The 18391-nt window shown below is 50.2% G+C and overlaps 1 protein-coding gene across 1 annotated transcript in view; it reads left to right on the plus strand.

The window, feature by feature from the left end:
* The first annotated feature begins 2071 nt into the window (after nt 1-2071).
* Katnal1 (katanin catalytic subunit A1 like 1) overlaps nt 2072-18391 on the plus strand; it is a 41102-nt gene continuing 24782 nt past the window's right edge. The window contains exons 1-3 of the mRNA XM_051162853.1: nt 2072-2260; nt 3994-4154; nt 17407-17569. Coding sequence (XP_051018810.1) covers nt 2099-2260; nt 3994-4154; nt 17407-17569 — 486 coding nt within the window. The 5' untranslated portion in view covers nt 2072-2098. The remainder of the gene's footprint in view (nt 2261-3993; nt 4155-17406; nt 17570-18391) is intronic.

Genomic DNA, 18391 nt, shown 5'->3' on the forward strand with positions numbered 1-18391 from the left:
TTAAATTTTGTCACTATGAAATATAGAAAATCTCCTCCTCCTTCAATTTTAAAAATTTATTTAGTATACAGTATTCTGCCTGCATGTACACCTGCAGGCCAGAAAAGGACATCAGATTTCATCATAGATGGTTGTGAGCCACCACACAGTTGCTGGGAGTTGAACTCAGGACCTCTGGAAGAACAGTCAGTGCTTTTAACGTCTGCGACATCTCTCCAGCCCCTTACTCTTAATTTTATTGTTTTTTTTTTTTTTCAAGACAGGGTTTCTCTGTGTAGCCTAGGCTGTCCTGGACTTGCTTTGTAGACCAGGCTGGCCTTGAACTCACAGAGATCTGCCTGCCTCTGCCTCCCGAGTGCCAGGATTAAAGGTGTGCACCACCATGGCTGGCAATTTCATCAGGCTATATAAGTGTTTACCCGGTATCCTCTGTTTTGCTTGTTAGTCTCTTTAAAACTTAAATAGTTGTTTGAACCTATACAAAAAGGATATAACTTTTTTATATCTATTTTTTCCTACATAATGATGTGCCTGCACATATTAGCAGACAGCAACCTTAGAAGACTGTACGTCATGGAGAATTTTGTTTCTACCATTTTATTCATCGAGGCTTAGCTAGTCATAAAGCAAGAGTTCAGACTGGTGTGACAAATACCTGAGAACCGCAGCCTCCGGGAAGGTGGGTCTGTTCAGACATGATGGTTTTAGCTTCAGCCCATGGGAGGCTGGTTCCGGGCTTCGCTCCTTCCTGAGGTACTTAGCACATTCGGGCAGAAAGGTGTGGCTGACTGGACTTGCTATGGCACCCAGGAAGCAGAGAAAAGTCTGGGTCCCCGGGCTCTGAGATGCTGCTACCCATCCCCTGGGCAGGCCTTCTTCTCAAGGTTGACTTTCTCTGGAAACATTTTCTCAGATAGACCCAGAGATGCAATTTACTGGGCTTCTAGGTGCTTCTTTTAAATATGTTAAATGTATATATGTGGTGTGAATGCACCCTTGTGTGTGTGTGTGCGCACATGTGTGTGCATGTACGTGTGTGTGTGTGTGTGTGTGTGTGGTCAGAGGGTGACAGCAGGGTTCTCCTCCTTGCTCCCTGTCTTCTGCACTGAGGCAGGGTTGCCCACTCGCGCTCACAGCTTGCTCATTCTACCGTCTCCTTGGGGAGGGTCAGGCTACCACAACCAAACTTGTTCTCTGGAAAGGCAAGGAGAAGTACTTCTATTTTCTTTATTAGATATTTAACTGGAGATAGTAGGGCAACTGGTACTCTTGCTGCGTTCCCATCTGTATTTCAGACTTTTGTGCTTCTGGTCTTGGGAGGAAAGTGTCTTTTCTGAGAAGCCTTGGGTGCCTCTAGGAGTCTTTAGGGATGTCTAGAGAAAAGCCAGACTTGCTGAGCTGAAGGACTGGCCTGGAAGCCAGAGTCACAGAGGACATCCCTAGCTTCCGATGGGTGGGTCAGGTGGGGTGTTATCAGGTGGCTGAGCAGTAGAAGGGGAGAGCCAGCCCAGGAGCGGCACCTGACTGTCCCCCCCCCCCCCCGTGCAAAATAAATACACAGTGAGGGGGACAGACATGGTGAGACACAGAAATTGCTCGCGGTTTAACTCGCGCGTTTCTCTCAGACTTGCTGTGTGACACAGCTGAGGCATCTACGTGACAATGGACATCCTCCATCCTCCACAGTGAGACCTGACTGTTCCCGGGTCCAAGGATCTCAGTGAAAATAGCACATGCTAAAATAGTTACTGATGTTCACGCACTCTTTCTGTGTTATAAAGAAGTAGCTGGGCAGAGCAGAATCTTGGCAAATATGTCTGAGCTTGTGGCAGTTATAAATGAGCAAGGAGCATGCGTGTCCACTGTTCTCACAAACAGCTCGTTGTCACTAGCTGGGTGGCACTGCCTGTTACCTCCGTGGGTGTCCTGCGGTCTCCTTCACTCTTACAGAACTGGAAATTTAGTTCAGCAGTAAGGCTATTTTGACTCTCAGCACTGTTTGGTGCACATGTTACAAAACTGATAATTGTTTTAAAATCCAGTGCCAAGGACTGCTTTTAAAAAGCGTTGTATTTTATCACGCAGGTGTCAGAAGAAGATGAATCTGGCAGAGATTTGTGAGAACGCAAAGAAAGGGCGAGAGTACGCGCTTCTGGGAAATTATGACTCATCCATGGTGTATTACCAGGGCGTGATCCAGCAGATTCAGAGACACTGCCAGTCACTGCGCGACCCGACCCTCAGAGGAAAGTGGCACCAGGTAGGACGCTCTACAAGGGTTCCATGCACAGCGGTGGCCCTGCTGGTGAGCTTGAGGAAACAGACTTGTGGACTTAGCCAGAGACTTTAACCATTGTTTTCATTTGTCTGAAAATTGAAACACATGTAACTCTGCCTGCGGTTCTGATAGGCTACCTTCTTAATAGTCTGTATTTTTTGACCATTCATTTTAATCCTTGAGAATACTTAACTGTACTTAAATGGTTTCTTAAGGTCCATGCTTAATTGTATCTGGCCACACATTTTTGAAATTAGATATTTCTTGTTGCTGTCTCTCATCTTTGTAGTTCTGACGTACTTAATAAACGCTTTCATCGAGAGCCTTCTTCCAAACCCAAATGAGCTGGTAATCTAATAAAAAGCATTAACATATTTTCTGTCTTTTTGACTGTACAATTTGATTATATAATAGTCTAGTTAATGCAAACTGGAATTACGATTTCCCCAATTATAGTTGTAACTTAAGATCCTTTTAAAATGAAAAGTACAAAGACAGTGCTTTGAAGCTTGCGTTTCCTCTGCTGCCTTTCCAGAACCTCTCAGTTCCCTGGAGTCAGGGATGTTGCTTCACTGACTTTTGAGGTAAATTTGGCTCACGCTCCAACATGAGCCTACCCAGTTGTGTTGAGCAAGAGCAAGCACACTGGCTGTGACTCGGCCTACAGCCTTGGGCCTCCCAGTTCTCAGGCGCGGAGCTGTTCTGTTGAGGTATTCCCGCATGTGCTTTGCACTGGGCCTGGCGTGCAGAACCTGTGTGCAGGTGGTGTCTCAAACAGCCACTCGCGCTGGCAGCTGGCTCTCACTACGGGCTTTGGTTCTGCAGCTTCCTCATATGTCCTCTTAATATGGTTGCAGGGGGAAAATTTCTTGTGCTCTACCTTGGAGTTCAATGGGCTTTCTGGTTAAGAAGTTACTGTAATTGTAAAGTGAGTTTAAAATTACAGCCTGTCCAGTCACTGTTTGTGTTTGAGAATTAGCCTGAGGGCCAGGTTTGAAGGCAATACTTTGCACATTGTAGGTACTTAGTCACGTCTTCTTTCTTTCTTTCTTTTTTGGTTTTGCTTTGCTTTGCTTTTTTGAGACAGGGTTTCTCTGTGTAGCCTTGCCTGTCCTGGACTCACTCAGTAGGCCAGGCTGGCCTTGAAATCACAGAGATCCACCTGCCTCTGCCTCCCTGAGTGCTGGGATCACAGGTGTGCACCACCACACCCAGCTTGAGATACAATTTTCAACTTGACTTAAATTTCACATCAAATCATATTCAGGACTCAAAAGAGCTGAAGGACAAGAGAGGCTGTGATGAAAGGAGGGCTGTGCTTAGCACAGGGGCCACACTTGGGACAAGAGTTTCATATTTAGTGACAGTGGAGATGGGGGATAGGGTGAAAAATCTGACCAATTTTGTCTTCATCTGTAAGAATATGGAAATATGTAGTGTAGTCTTTGATGTTTGCGGTGCCTAGCTTGTTTCTGACTTCAGTGTTTTGAGGCACCGTGATAATTGCCACATTTTAACTGGACACACAGCCCTTCCTTGGCTACGTGGCCTTCTTGTGGCTCTCTGCCTGTCTGGATCTCTCTGCACAGCTGTGTGCCACCGTCTCTGTGACGCACTTTGCATACTTGGGCTCTAAGAAAGCTTGCACTCTGTAGTAACTTACTTGCTTGTGGTGAGCTCTGAATGGCGTCTAACGTAATGGCTCCTTTCTTAAGGTACGGCAGGAACTCTTGGAAGAATACGAACAAGTTAAGAGCATCGTCAGCACTTTAGAAAGCTTTAAAATCGACAAGCCCCCCGACTTCCCTGTGTCTTGCCGAGATGAACCGTTTAGAGACCCAGCAGTTTGGCCACCCCCTGTCCCTGCAGAACACAGGTAAGTGCACCTTGGGGGACGGGTTGCTGGACAGCAATGCCCAGGGTGGAGCTTTGTCTGAGCAGTGTTCTGCAGAAACACCTGGGGGCTTAGAAACCTAATGTGTCCATCATGATTGTCCCTGTAGGTGTCAGCCGTTGTCAGGCCTTGTCAGACCTTGTCAGCCCTAGTCAGCCCCTTGTCAGCCCCTTGTCAGCTCATGTCAGCCCCTTGTCAGCCCTTTGTCAGCTCCTTGTCAGCCCTTGTCAGCCCCTTATCATCCTTTGTCAGCCCTCGTCAGCCCCTTGTCAGCCCCTTGTCAGCTCCTTGTCAGCTCATGTCAGCCCCTTGTCAGCCCTTGTCAGCCCCTTGTCAGCTTCTTGTCCTCCCCTTGTTGGCCCCTTGTCAGCTTCTTGTCACCACCTTGTCAGCTCCTTGTCAGCTCCTTGTCAGCCCTTGTCAGCCCCTTGTCAGGCCCTTGTCAGGCCCTTGTCATCCCTTGTCAGCTCCATTTCAGCCCTTGTCGGCCCCTTGTCAGCCCTTGTCAGCTCCTTGTCAGCTCTTTGTCAGCCCTTGTCAGCCCCTTGTCAGCTCCTTTTCAGCCCTTGTCAGCCCCTTCTTAGCCCTTGTCAGCCCCTTGTCAGCCCTTGTCAGCCCTTGTCACCTCCTTGTCAGCCCCTTCTCAGCCCTTGTCAGCTCCTGGTCAGCCCCTTGTCAGCCCTTGTCGGCCCCTTGTCAGCCCTTGTCAGCCCTTCTGAGCCCTTGTCAGCCCCTTGTCAGCCTTTGTCAGCTCCTTGTCAGCCCTTGTCAGCCCTTCTCAGCTCCTTGTCAGCCCCTTGTCAACCACTTGTCAGCTCCTTGTCAGCCCTTGGCAGCCCCTTGTCAGCCCCTTGTCAGCTCCTTTCAGCCCCTTGTCAGCTCATGTCAGCCCCTTGTCAGCCCTTGTCAGCCCCTTGTCAGCTTCTTGTCCTCCCCTTGTTGGCCCCTTGTCAGCTTCTTGTCACCACCTTGTCAGCTCCTTGTCAGCCCTTGTCAGCCCCTTGTCAGCCCCTTGTCAGGCCCTTGTCAGCCCTTGTCAGCCTCTTGTCAGTCCTTGTCAGCTCCTTGTGAGCCCTTGTCTGCCCCTTGTCAACTCCTTGTGAGCCCTTGTCAACCCCTGTCAGCTCTTTGTGAGCCCTTGTCAGACCCTTGTCAGCTCCTTGTCAGCCCCTTGTCAGCCACTTGTGAGCCCTTGTCAGCTCCTTGTGAGCCCTTGTCAGCCCCTTGTATCTCCTTGTGAGCCCTTGTCAGCCCCTTGTCAGCTCCTTGTGAGCCCTTGTGAGCCCTTGTCAGCCTCTTGTCAGCCCTTGCCAGCCCTCATCAGTCCCTTGTCAGCCCCTTGTCAGCCCCTTGTTAGCTCCTTGTTGGTCCCTTGTCAGCTCCTTGTCAGCTCCTTGCTTTCTGTTTCCCTCTGCTGTCCCAGTACCGGGTTCTACAGCTTATCGTTACTAGCAGTCTTTTAGATTGATGATTTCAGCATCACACCTTGTTGTTGAGAGAGACTGACCCCTTCAAGTGAAAGGGTGGCCACCTGCACTGGTCCTCTGGGCTACCAGTGCCTGCGTGTAGAAGGCTGCCTGTAATTGACAGTGCTTTTTTGCTTCAGCCTCTTCAGGGTGGCATGTAAGGCTTTTGTTCCCACCAGTTTCTCAGACCCTCTACATCCGACCGCTCTCTTCTTTCTCTTTTTGGTCTGTACACAGTGTGTTCTTTCTCCAAAGAACACCTACAATTCACCCCACTAAGCTGATTACCTTTTTTTTTTTTTCAAGACAAAGTTTCTCTGTGTAGGCTTGTCTGTCCTGGACTTGCTTTGTGGACCAGGCTGGCTTCGAACTTCCAGCTATCCACCTGCCTCTGCCTCCTAAGTGCTAGGATTAACGGCATGTGCCACTGCACCTGGCTAAGCTGCTTATCTTAAGTCTGTCAACTGACCGAAGCGTTGTCTTTGGTGTGTGGCTGGCAAGTGTCCAGCTTCATTCGCTTGTCTCTTTGTGATTCGAGACTGTGACAGGTGAAGGCCATGACTCAGTTTACTTAAAAACCTGGTAGTAGCAGAAATAAGAGAACAGCAGGGCTGGGCTCCAGTGGACTTTATTTAGGGACACTTATCACATATGCATGCCATTGAATAGCATTCCTCTTTCAACCACTTAAGAAAGGTAAATCCAGGCTGGGTGTGGTGGCACACACCAGCACTCGGGAGGCAGAGACAGGCAGATCTCTGTGAGTTCGACGTCAGCCTGGTCTACAAAGCGAGTCTAGGACAGCCCAGGGTACATAGAGAAACCCTGTCTCGGAAAACAACAAAACAAAAAACCAAACAAACAAAAAACGTGGCAATAGATGCTCATTGTAACACAGAGGTTTGCCCTTAGTGGGAGCTCAGTGCTGAGTGACTAAAGTGAGCAGCTTTATGAGTTAGCCTGAGGCCTGGGAGAACTGGGTGCCTGAGTCAGGTTGGAGCAGACTCTGTGAGCAGATCTTCCTGGCTCCCCCTCTACCCCTGCCCTTTGTCTCCTGCATTGTGAAGTGGTACTGTGGGCCCAGTGTTGGCCCAGAGAAAATACGTTTTCTTTTAGCCAGTAGCTGCAGTTGTCTAGGGTTAATTTTTTTGTTGCTTCAATTTAAGACAGGGCTATGTAGCCCAGGCTTGCCTGGAACTTCCTATGTACCCTAGGCTGGCAGGAACTTGTTATGTAGCCCAGGCTTGCCTGGAACTTGCTATGTAGCCTAGGCTGGCAGGAACTTGTTATGTAGCCCAGGCTGGCCTCTATTTCTCATCCTCCAGAATCAGCCTCCCAAGTGCCAGGATTAGACTTTGCACCACTAACCCATCAAGTTCTTCCAGAATTGCTCCTACTAGTTACAGGGGGCTTGTGATTTTTCTGGTAAAGGAATACACTAGGTGGGAATTCTTTTTTTTAATTACTATTAATTAAACCATTTTTATTGGGAATTCTTTTTTAAGGTAAATGATATGTCTATATATTTTTATTTAGTTAGCCTCACCCTTCAGAAGGGGTCAGGGCTATTCTCTTGGAAGCTACAGAGTAATAATTGAAAAAAAAAAAAAAAAAACAAGGAACAGGACTGTAGTCTGTCAGAACACCACATTTTTTTCTGTATATAATAGAATGACTCACTTTTTTCCCCCTGAGAGTCATTAATTCTGAAATATACATCTGGCTTAAAGCTAATAGCTAATAATAAATTTACATTTTAAAGTACATGTTCTGAATTGTTAGGCTATCATCATTAATTTTAGGAGGCTGTGGCTATAGACAGTAACGTTAATATTTGTGACTCAAATGATAAAAATTGTGGATAATGTTTTCCCATTGATGATTGCGTAACTAGAAATTGTCCCTCATTGCTGGCCCCCAACACAGCCATTTCCTGTCATTTGTCCTTCCTTACATACCTGTAACATAGATTGCATTTTATAGTTGTTATATTGATTTTGTTGTTGTTGTTTTTCAAGGCAGGGTTTCTCTGTGTAGCCCTGGCTGTCCTGGAACTCACTTTGCAGACCAGGCTGGCCTTGAAATCAGAGATGCACCTGCCTGTTTCCTTAGTGCTAGGGTGCAAGGCGTGCACCACCACCACCTTGCTATGTGTAGCTCTTCTATGTGGCATGTGCTTCTGTGTTCTCTGTGGGTTAGAGACAGTGTATAAATTGATCTGAGCATGTGTGTCACTTGGAAAAGAGACTCTCATTTCCACGGTGTATTAGTTACTTTTGTGTCCGTGACAACCACCTGAGAAAACCAGAGGCAAGGAAGGCTCACTGCTCAAGGCTGTGGAGGGTGGAGGCTGAGGAGGGTGGAGGCTGTGGAGAGTAGAGGCTGTGGAGGGTGGAGGCTGTGGAGAGTGGAGGCTATAGAGAGTGGAGGCAGTGGAGAGTGGAGGCAGTGGAGGGTGGAGGCTGTGGAGGGTGGAGGCTGTGGAGGGTGGAGGCAGTGGAGGGTGGAGGCTATGGAGGGTGGAGGTAGTGGAGGGTGGAGGTTGTGGAGGGTGGAGGCAGTAGAGGGTGGAGGCTGTGGAGGGTGGAGGCTGTGGAGAGTGGAGGCTATGGAGAGTGAAGGCTATGGAGAGTGGAGGTGGTGGAGGATGAAGGCTGTAGAGGGTGGAGGCTGTGGAGGTGGAGGCTGTGGTTGCCAGTGCCACCCTCCAGCAGATGCCTCGGTGGAGGAAGAGCCTGGCAGAGCGGTGCCGCTGCTCACATGGCAGAGGGAGTGAGAGGAAGCCTGGGCAGCCTGCTTCCAGCAAGCCCTCCCTCTAAAGGCTCCACACGGCACCATCACTGGGACCTGGTTTTAACAGATAAACCCACAGGGACATCTCATTGCAGCCTGCAGCCATTATTACTGCCTAGGTATTGACACTGAACCCCACTCTTACAACCTCCTGAGTTGTCCTGTGTTTTCTTGTAGTTACTAACATGTGTGTCACTGAACTTCAGAGCCACCTACAATATTCACTCTCCCTAGAATATTCTCTCTTCATTTTAAAAACTAAATATGGTAGATTCTTTTTCAGCCTTATTGAAGTAGAATTTGTATTTAATTTCTACAACTTAACAAATGGATTAGATTATGAATTAAAGACTACAATTGAACTGACTTCACCTCACCTAATTTGCCCTTTTTTCTTTTTGTAGTGAGAACACAAGATCGGCCTTAGCAAAATTCAAATGTAGTACAAATGGTTAACTGTGGTCCCCTTCATGTATGCTAGAGGTCCCTGTGACAGTGTTGGCCTGTGCCGTGGTCTGCGTGTCTGCCAGAGCTCTCATGTTGGCACCTTACTGCCCAGGGCAGCAACACCGAGAGGCTGGCTCCCTGAGGGACTGGGTCCTGAGGGTGTGGCCCAGGGATGGACTGGTGCTGTTAGCCCTCACAGGAAAGTCACTCCTCTCCACCCATAGACGTGCGACCACGCCACACTTATGTGCTTGTAGCTGTGGCTTCCTCAGCCCCAGACTTCTCCGCATCCCAATGGGAGCACAGACAGCACCAATTGTTCTCAATTACCCAGTCAAGTGCTTTGACAAGTGGCCCGGATGGTTCCTTCCCTTCAGCTCTCAGTAACCACCACTGTCCCCTGCAGTTCTGGGATCTGACTGCTTCAGACCCTGTGCCCTGTCTTTCTGCAGGGGGTTTGTTTCACTTAGCACAGTGTCCTCTAGGTTCACCCGTGTCTTTGCAAATAGAAAACCTTTCTTCTTTAAAGCTGGATAACAGCCCATTTTATGCTCACCGCATTTTTATGCATTCATCTAAATTATTTCCACGTCTTGTTGCTGCGAATAGTGTTGAACTGAACATGGGGGGGAGGGTGCAGCTGCTTCTTCAACCCCATCCAATTTTATTTAGCTATATATTCACAAATGGGATTACTGAATCATATAATAATTCCATTTTTAATTTTTAAAATGTTTCTTTATTATATGTGTATGCGTGTTTTGTATGCATGTATGCCTCTTTACCTCTTCATCACATATGTGCAGTGCCTGCAGAGGCTGAAGGTGGGCCTCAGATCCCCTGACAACTATCAGCCACCGTGTTGGGTGCTGGGAACCCAGCCAGGTCCTCCAGTGCTCTGAGCTGCTGAGCTATCTCTCCAGCCACTAATTTTAATTTTTGAGAAGCTATTGGTGCTCTTCACATGGATATATAAGTTACATTCCCATGGGTAGGTTAAAACCTACCCATGCCTTTAGGGGAGGGACAAGTGAGATTGTCTATGTGAGCCTGGAAGTTATCATTCGGTTTGTTCTGTGTGGGTGCTTTTGTGACTAATGCCCTAACGGACCTGCTAATGCTATTTCCTCAAGACCTGGAGGCAGGGGCTGTGGAGAGAGCCCACTGTGTAAGGAGCTCACTGTGTAAGCATGCTAACCCGAGATTGGATCCCTGTGCCCACATTAAACCTGGGCACAGAGGTGTAGGCCTGCAGTTCAGGGCTGGAGGCAAATGGAGGAAGGTCCGGGGGCTTTACTGGCCAGCTGGGCTAGCTCAGTCTCTGAGCTCCAGGCTTGGTGAGCCAGACTGACTGCCTCTCTTGTCTCTGTCTCTGTCTCTGTGTCTCTCTGTGTCGTGTGTGTGTGTGTACACACATGTGCTTGGGGGAGATGGTGCACTGTGTCTCCACATACACTTAGGGAGATTGGTTTTCCTTAAGTCCCTGTGGGTCTTCTTACAGACGTGATGTTAAGGTTGTCGCCACAGGTCTCCCTGAGTACCCTGCTAGCTGCAGTAACTGTCAGCATGCAAAACAAACCCAGCTAATGAGAAGAAGGTTTGGCTAAGACCCAAGTCAAGGACTGAGAGAGAGAGGAGAGGACTGTTTCCTCTTTGTGAGTCCTTCACCTCTGCTCCCATTCGGTTGTATTCCAGCATAACAGGGTGGGAGAGGCGGCCTTGCTGTGGTGCTGCTGAGCCAGGCATCCTCCAGGCTCACGCCATGTGAGGGGGCATCACAATGAGATGGAACCTGTGGAGGAAGAATGCTGCGGGGCCCACCTGCCCGGCCTTTGCAAATGCAGGCTGTGTGCCAGGCATTTAGCGTTGGCCCTGCAGGTAGTATAGTGGCAAGGGCAAACTCCACAGAGCTGGCCCCCGGGGGTGCTGGCACCTGTGACCCGCCGAGCTCTGCGCCAGCCGCTGTGCACCTTGGGAAGCCCTGCCCTGGGGTGGGCGCCAGAGCATACTGGGTAAAATAGATTAAAGATGGTGACAAATGAGATAGTGAGAATGGGAGAACAGTGGGACTGGATCACTAAGTAGCTGTTGAAAAGGAATTAGAGGTAACAGGGACTGTGGGAGAGCAATGGAGGTTATCTAAGAGTGTCTGCCCAGGAGGGGGACAGACACTTAAGGCTGTTCTTTATAGGATGCAGCAGGTTCTAGACTAACACTAGGTTACTGCCAGGCTGGGGTCACACCATCCCCTTGACATTCTGCAGGTATGCCTGGGATATGGGATAGTCTCTCAGATTGCGAAGAGAATATAGGTGACTTGTCTTAGTAATAAATGGCATTGACTGAGTTCTTTATATGGCTTATAATTTAATCTTCACACCCTCCTATGGACAGAGCCACTATAGGAAACTATAGTATACTATAGGGCACTATAGGACAACGTAGGACAATGTAGGCCACCGTGGGCCACCATAGGGAACCATAGGGCACTGTGGGACACTAGGATACCATTGGACAGTATAGGGCACTGTAGGATACTATAGGAAATGGTAGGGCACTATAGCACACTCACTGTAAGACACCATAGGAGCCTATAGGGCACTAGGATACCTCAGGACACAGTGGGCCACTGTAGGACACTATAGGGCACTACAGGACACCGTGGGATACTGTAGGACACTATAGGAAGACTGTAGGGCACTGTAGGACACTATAGGGAACTAAAGGACACTGTAGTGCACCATAGGACACTATAGGACACCTTAGGACCCTGGAGGACATCATGGGACATTATAGGGCACCATAGGACACTGTAGTATACTATAGGGCACTGTAAGACATCATAGGACAGCTTGGGCCACTATAGGGCACCATAGGGCACTCTAGAAGACTATAGGACACTGTAGTGCACCCTAGGGTACTACAAGACACTGTAGGGCACCATGGGACACTGTGGGACACTGTAGGGCACTCTAGAACACTGTAGGGCACCAAGGGACACTGTAGGGCACTCTAGAACACTGTAGGGCACCAAGGGACACTGTAGGGCACTCTAGAACACTGTAGGGCACCATAGGACACCATAGGGAACCATAGGACACTCTAGAACACTATAGGACATTGTAGTGCACCCTAGGGTGTGATAAGACACTGTAGGGCACCATGGGACACTGTGGGACACTGTAGAACACTATAGGGCACTGTAGGGCACCCTAGGACACTGTAGGGCACGGTAGGGCTGAGAACCAGGAGGGATCGTAGCAGCACACACTTACCTGCACAGCATTGGAAAGACAGCCTAAATTTTATTTGGATATTTGAAACATGATCTCCTGTGAACGTCTGGGCTGGTCTCAAACTCCTGGTCTGCCCGTCCCAGCTTCTCCAGGCCTGAGATTTCAGGCATGTACCACTGTGCACAGTTAGAATGGAATGGCAGAGCACCGCAGACCAGGTTTAGATGGAAACAGTGAGTCCACAGTTGGTTCAGCTAGTCTCACTGACACGGGGAGCAGAGCAGAGAGGCGGCTGCTTATTTACAGCTGGTGCATGGGAGGGTGTGCTGGGAAGGTGATGCTGGGGGCGGGAGCATTGCTGCAGGCCGGGCAGGTCTCAGGAGCAGTGGTCCTGATGCAGTGGGGCAGAAAGCTCAGTCAGAGCAGGTTGAAGTATAAAGAACCAGCTCCCTGCTGCTTAGTGCAGGTGCTGTTGTCAGCTTACAGGAAAGTAACAGCAAGGAAGGCACAGCAAGGAAGGCTGGAAGGGGAGGGGCCTCCAGAGGGGTGGGCATTGTGCTGGGCTTTGGTTTTTTTGTTTTGTTGCGTTATGTTGTGCTTTTTGAGACAGGGTTTCTCTGTGTAGTGTTGGCTGTCCTGGACTCACTTTGTAGACTAGACTGGGCTCTAACTCACAGTAATCTGCCTCCCAAGTGCTGGGATTAAAGGCGTGTGCCACCATACCCAGCCCTTGATTTTCAGTTTGTCTGTCTTATGTAAGCTTTCGGTAGGAAAGATCTGTCTCCTGCTACAAAACCACTAGTCACTTGAATTTTGGATATCTAGATATTTACTACAGTGAGTGCCTAAAAATTTTTTTTTAAGATTTATTTTTATATTGTGTGTGTGGGGGGGGGGAGTGCTTTGCCCTGCTCTGTGTCTGTGTACCACATGCATGCAATGCCCATGGAGGCCAGAAGGGGGCACCAGATCCCCTGGAACTGGAGTTATGAGTGGTCGTGAGCCACCTTGTGGGTTTTGGGAACTGAACCATGGTCCTCTGCAAGAGCAGCCGTACTCGTAGCCACTGAGCCATCCTTTCCGTCCCCTAAACTTGCTTATTTCCATGTTTTAGAAAAGGCAACTGAATGTGGACGGTATCATTTACTACAGACACAGTCAAAACAAGATGGTGATTTCAGAATGAAAGAGTAACACAGTTGCTATCACATTTGCACTGAAACAGCTTTGCCTTGCTGTCCTTCTCCTGGCAGCCTGTCACACATCCCCCTCAGTTCCTACGAGGCTGAGTTCCCAGCCACTACAGCACTGGGACTGAGCCCTTGACTCCATCCTGCAGCTCGCCAGTGTGACAGTGTGTCTCTTCCCTCCTCACCTTGGCGACACTTGCTCTGTCCTTGTTGGCACTCCCTTCCCCTCCTCTGGCTTCTGTGGCGTTTACATGGCTCCACTGTGCATCCCCTTCCTTTTGTGACAGTGGCCTCTTCTCTCCTGTCCTCCCCTGTCCCTACTCCCCAGCTCCCATGCTCTTCCTGGTGCAGCTCAGCGTGACGTCACTGTACCCTCTGGATGCTGACAAGCAAGAGCAAGGTCTGTTGTCACGCAGCATCTCCTTCCCTGCTACTATGCACAGACCAGTTGCCGGCTCTGGGGACAGAGAGGGTCTCTTCTTAGCTCTGCCACTCGGTGGCCCTGACGATAGGCTGGCAGCCTCATTTTCCCTCTGTAAATCGAGATCAGTGTGGCAGTTGCCCCGAGCAGTGGTTGTGGGGTTGAAGTGGCTTAGTGCACGGAGAGTGTGACGAGCAAGCAGCCTAGCGGCAGGGTGTGCAGGACGGGTGTGCAGCAGGTACAGCCTGGCGGCAGGGTGTGCAGGACGGGTGTGCAGCAGGTACAGCCTGGCGGCAGGGTGTGTAGGACGGGTGTGCAGCAGGTGCAGCCTGGCGGCAGGGTGTACAGGACGGGTGTGCAGCAGGTGCAGCCTGGCGGCAGGGTGTGTAGGACGGGTGTGCAGCAGGTACAGCCTGGCGGCAGGGTGTGCAGGACGGGTGTGCAGCAGGTACAGCCTGGCGGCAGGGTGTGTAGGACGGGTGTGCAGCAGGTACAGCCTGGCGGCAGGGTGTGTAGGACGGGTGTGCAGCAGGTACAGCCTGGCGGCAGGGTGTACAGGACGGGTGTGCAGCAGGTACAGCCTGGCGGCAGGGTGTACAGGACGGGTGTGCAGCAGGTACAGCCTGGCGGCAGGGTGTGCAGGACGGGTGTGCAGCAGGTGCAGCCAGGCAGGGAGGCAGGACGGGCTTGCAGCTTCCCCCTGGGGTCCAGTGGCCGACACCCTGACTTTGGCTTTGCTCAGATGATTTCAGGAGTCCAGCCTACTTAGCTTTTATCTTTTCGTTCTTACTGCTACCAGACCTCACGTGTGCTTATTGTCCGCTCCCACCCCTCCCCCACCCCATCATATACCTGGGGCTTGGTCACTGCTGCATCCCTAGCACAGGAAGAATATGTGGTCTAGGGTAGGATTCCAGCAGCCTTGGAGGACTGTGAGGTGCCCGTTTACACGTCTGTTCCTCATCCATCTCTTTCTGCTTGCCTTTCATCCTTGCTGATGTATATTTAGTGATTCTCACAGTGAAGGCCTCCACTGGTGATAAAACTATCAGTTTTTATTTTAGAATATCTGCCTCTTCCTGTGGCTCCTAAGTGGTAGCTGGGTGTAGAATAGCAGGCTGGTATTGATTCACTGTGCAGATATGATGGACTAGCTGCTCTCTGGTTTTGAAAAGCTGTGTTCTCGTAGAGTGTCGGTCTGTTTGACCATCAGGGCTGAGCCCAGTGGCCCCGTGCAGCCCCACCAAACTCTCTTTTTAAGAAACATCATGAAAAAAAAAAAAAAAGAAGCATCCTGAGTTTGTTGCTTACTCAGCCTGGACGCTGTCACAGAGTCCCCACAGTGAAGCATGGCACTGCGCAGTGATGGCAGTGGACAAAGAAGCCCAGAACGAAATCAAGGGTGTCCTCTGGGACATCGACAGAGTCTGTTACACATGTCATGTCCAACAGCAGCGAGGTGGAACTGAAGACGCAGAGAGCACACGTATACTTCCCAGGAGACGTGGGACTTGCCGAAAATGCCACCTGCAGCTTGTTGAGCCCTTCACTCAGGCTCTCTGTGAGCCTATCAGAATAGTGCATGCAGGCCAAGCTCGGCACACCCCTTGGAAGGCAGCCTGTGGGAGAGGCTTGGAAGGGTCTTAGGACATAGTTAACCAAGCCAGATGTGGGCTCAAACTGGACTGCGGTGGGCCTTGTGAGCAGCTGTAGGAAGCCGAGAGTTAGGACTGTCTCAGGATTCATGGCAAGGCCTCACAGAGAGTCTGCATGAAGCTCAGGGGCTGAGCTCAGCCTAGGGAGCAAAGGCTTCGTGCTGGACCATGGTGAGCCATTTGAATGGCAGCTGCTGGCAGCGAGCGGAGGGAAGATAGTCTCCTTGTCACCGATGCCCGGGACTTGTGCAGGAAAGACACTTCTGCGTACACGCACACACAAGGCTTTCTAGCTCTTCCTCAAAACAAACAAAGAGTAAGTCAAACAGGCCTGGTTGCCTTTTTCACCGCTGTGATAAAACCCCAGTGAGGAAAGACTTGGTTTGACTCGTGTTCCTGGGGACTTCCCTTGAGCAGGAAAGTTAAGGGAGCCAGGCAGGTAGGAGTGGGAGGCAGCTGCTTGTTGGTTCTGATCAGAGTCGGGACAGGGATGGACCATAAGTGTCTATCCCATCCACTCCCTATGTCCCCCAGGCTTCTTAAAGGTTCCACACACAGCTGCTGCTGAACCACGAACCAGGGGCCACGCCTGACGGAGCCACTTCCCATCTAACCGCAGCTCAGTGTCAGAGCTGCAGCCCTCAGAAGTGTGTGGATCCTTATTCTTGTCGGGCCAAGGGCACCAGGAAGGAAACCTGGTGCTGAGTTAAAGCCCCAGAGCTGCAGGGGGCACTGCAGACAAAGAGGGCAGAGAGGTAGCTTGGCCGGAGGGGGAGGGGCGGGAACCTGAACTGCTCACTTCCAGCCACAGAGGGCTTGCTGTGCCCTTGAACTCAGCAGCCATGGTTACATGCACAGGATCTTCACAAGGCACTTGGCCCTTGAGCACTCTGTCATGGAACGGGGAGGGCCTTATAGGGCCCCACTCTTCACTGAGTTAATGGGGTGGGAGAGACCTTTTCAGCCATTGGTTAGGTCCTCAAGCTCCTGTGACCAATGCTAATGAAACTTCTATTGGGACACACACACACAGAGCAGGGGAGAGGGAGAGAGCGAGAGAAAAGAGAGAAGCTAGTTTGGAAGAGCAAAGGGGTTGGTGGGAATGGGGGGAGAGCAGGCGGGGGGTTAACAAGGGCGTTGGTGAGTAAAGTGTGTGATACACCTGCGTGAGAATATGTCCTGACGGGATCGTTAGCGTGTGTAACTAAGATATGCTAATGAAAGCATTAGGAGAAACACACACTGCCCAGGAGCCTGGAGACAGGGATGATTCCTGAGCTGTTGGGAGGAAAAAGTGGCAGCACACAGGGGTCTGAACTGTGTACCACAGGCATCAGTGCTGCCACCATGGCCCTGGGCGGGGACAAGCTAGGGAGATAGGATGAGGGAGGGTTTGAGAACGGAGATGAACTCTGAAGGGATGAACTCCCCACCAGGGAGATGCCGCAGTGCTGTGCCGGGACCTCTAAGGCTCAGTGTGTCAGACGACGACAGAAGCTGCATCATGTTCACAAGAGGCTGCACTGAGCCTTCCAGGGTCCCTTGTGGATGCCTTGACAGCATTAACCATGCCTGCAGCCCTGTAACAGTTTCTGACACCCATCCCACATAAATGCTTTTGTTTATAAGACTATGTCAGCGCTGAGCCCTGCCATTTGCAGTTTGCTTGGTGAAATGCTGGCTTCTCCAGTGTAAGTGGAGAAAGTCATCTTGCTCATAAGAAGAAAACATCTAAAGTATACGAGTACTTGTAGTTTTAAACTACTTTAGGGAAAAGGTTTTCATTGTTTCTGAGCCAACTCCTCTTCATTTAAGGTACCGAGGCTAACAGGTGGGCGCAGTCTGTGGCGCCCTCTGTTGGTGATTGCGATTACTTTTGGCAAAGCAATCGTTCCATAGGTGTCACCTATATTTTATAATTGTATCAACCATTGTACCTTGAGGGAAACCGATAGTCTCTCGAGGAAGTCGGTGTGGAATTACCTGTCTTTGATTAATTTCTATTTAACTGTCTTGCTTTTGTCAGAGCTCCTCCTCAAATCAGGCGTCCCAGTCGTGAAGTAAGGCCTCTGAGGAAAGACGTGGGCGCGGGAGCCCGAGGACTCGTGGGCCGAGCGCACCCCATATCCAAGAGTGACAAGCCTGCAAGTCGGGACAAGGACTGCCGAGCCAGAGGCAGAGATGACAAGGCGAGACTGCGATTCCTTCACAGGCAGCCCGGGCTTTGGCGGATATTATGATTGCTGCTGGGTCCTCAGGCCCCTACTGCTCTGAACAGTTCAAAGGCCACATCACAATGCACAGAACTATAGAGGGGTAGTAAGTGTGCACACACACACACACAGAGGTATAGGCAGGCGTATTTAGTTAAGTAAATGCACACATACACACTCACAAGCACACACCTTTTCCTTAAAGGACAGGACTTAAAACTACAAGTACTTGTACATGTTTTCTTCTTACGAGCAATTCAAGCCAGCATTTCACTAAGCCAACTGCAAATGGCGGGCTCAGCGCGGACGTAGTCAGGTACTGGTGTGTTAGTAAGGCGGACCTTTTGCGGCAGCTCTAACAGAAGAAAGGTCAGAAGCAGCCCTGGCTGTGCCTGTGGAAGCTCTGGGCGCCGTTCACCAATAGTTTATAAGACAGCCCTACACCTCTCTTCAGAGTAAAACTAAGGGGTGGGGTCTGGGCCCCCCATTCTCCTCCTCAGCCCACCAGCCAAGTCTGGATTGGATTTGAGAATAGAAATCCACAACTGAATCAATCAATCTTGGTTTTTAAACGTGACTCTTACACTGAGAACAGGGCGACCAGGCAACATTGTCACACGGTACAGGTGTCCCTCACTGAACTCACTCACTGCTCAGCTGCGCCATCTAAAGCACTTTGTCTCATCACGTTACATAAGCAGCTGGCCATGGTGACCGGCTTCTGTCTGATGGTTAGCGTCGAGACACACACATGGAGGGGTGTTGGAAGCAAGACCAGGCTAGCCTGCTGACACCTGT

This window comes from Acomys russatus, chromosome 19, assembly GCF_903995435.1.
Source record: "Acomys russatus chromosome 19, mAcoRus1.1, whole genome shotgun sequence".
NCBI classification, from domain to species: domain Eukaryota; kingdom Metazoa; phylum Chordata; class Mammalia; order Rodentia; family Muridae; genus Acomys; species Acomys russatus.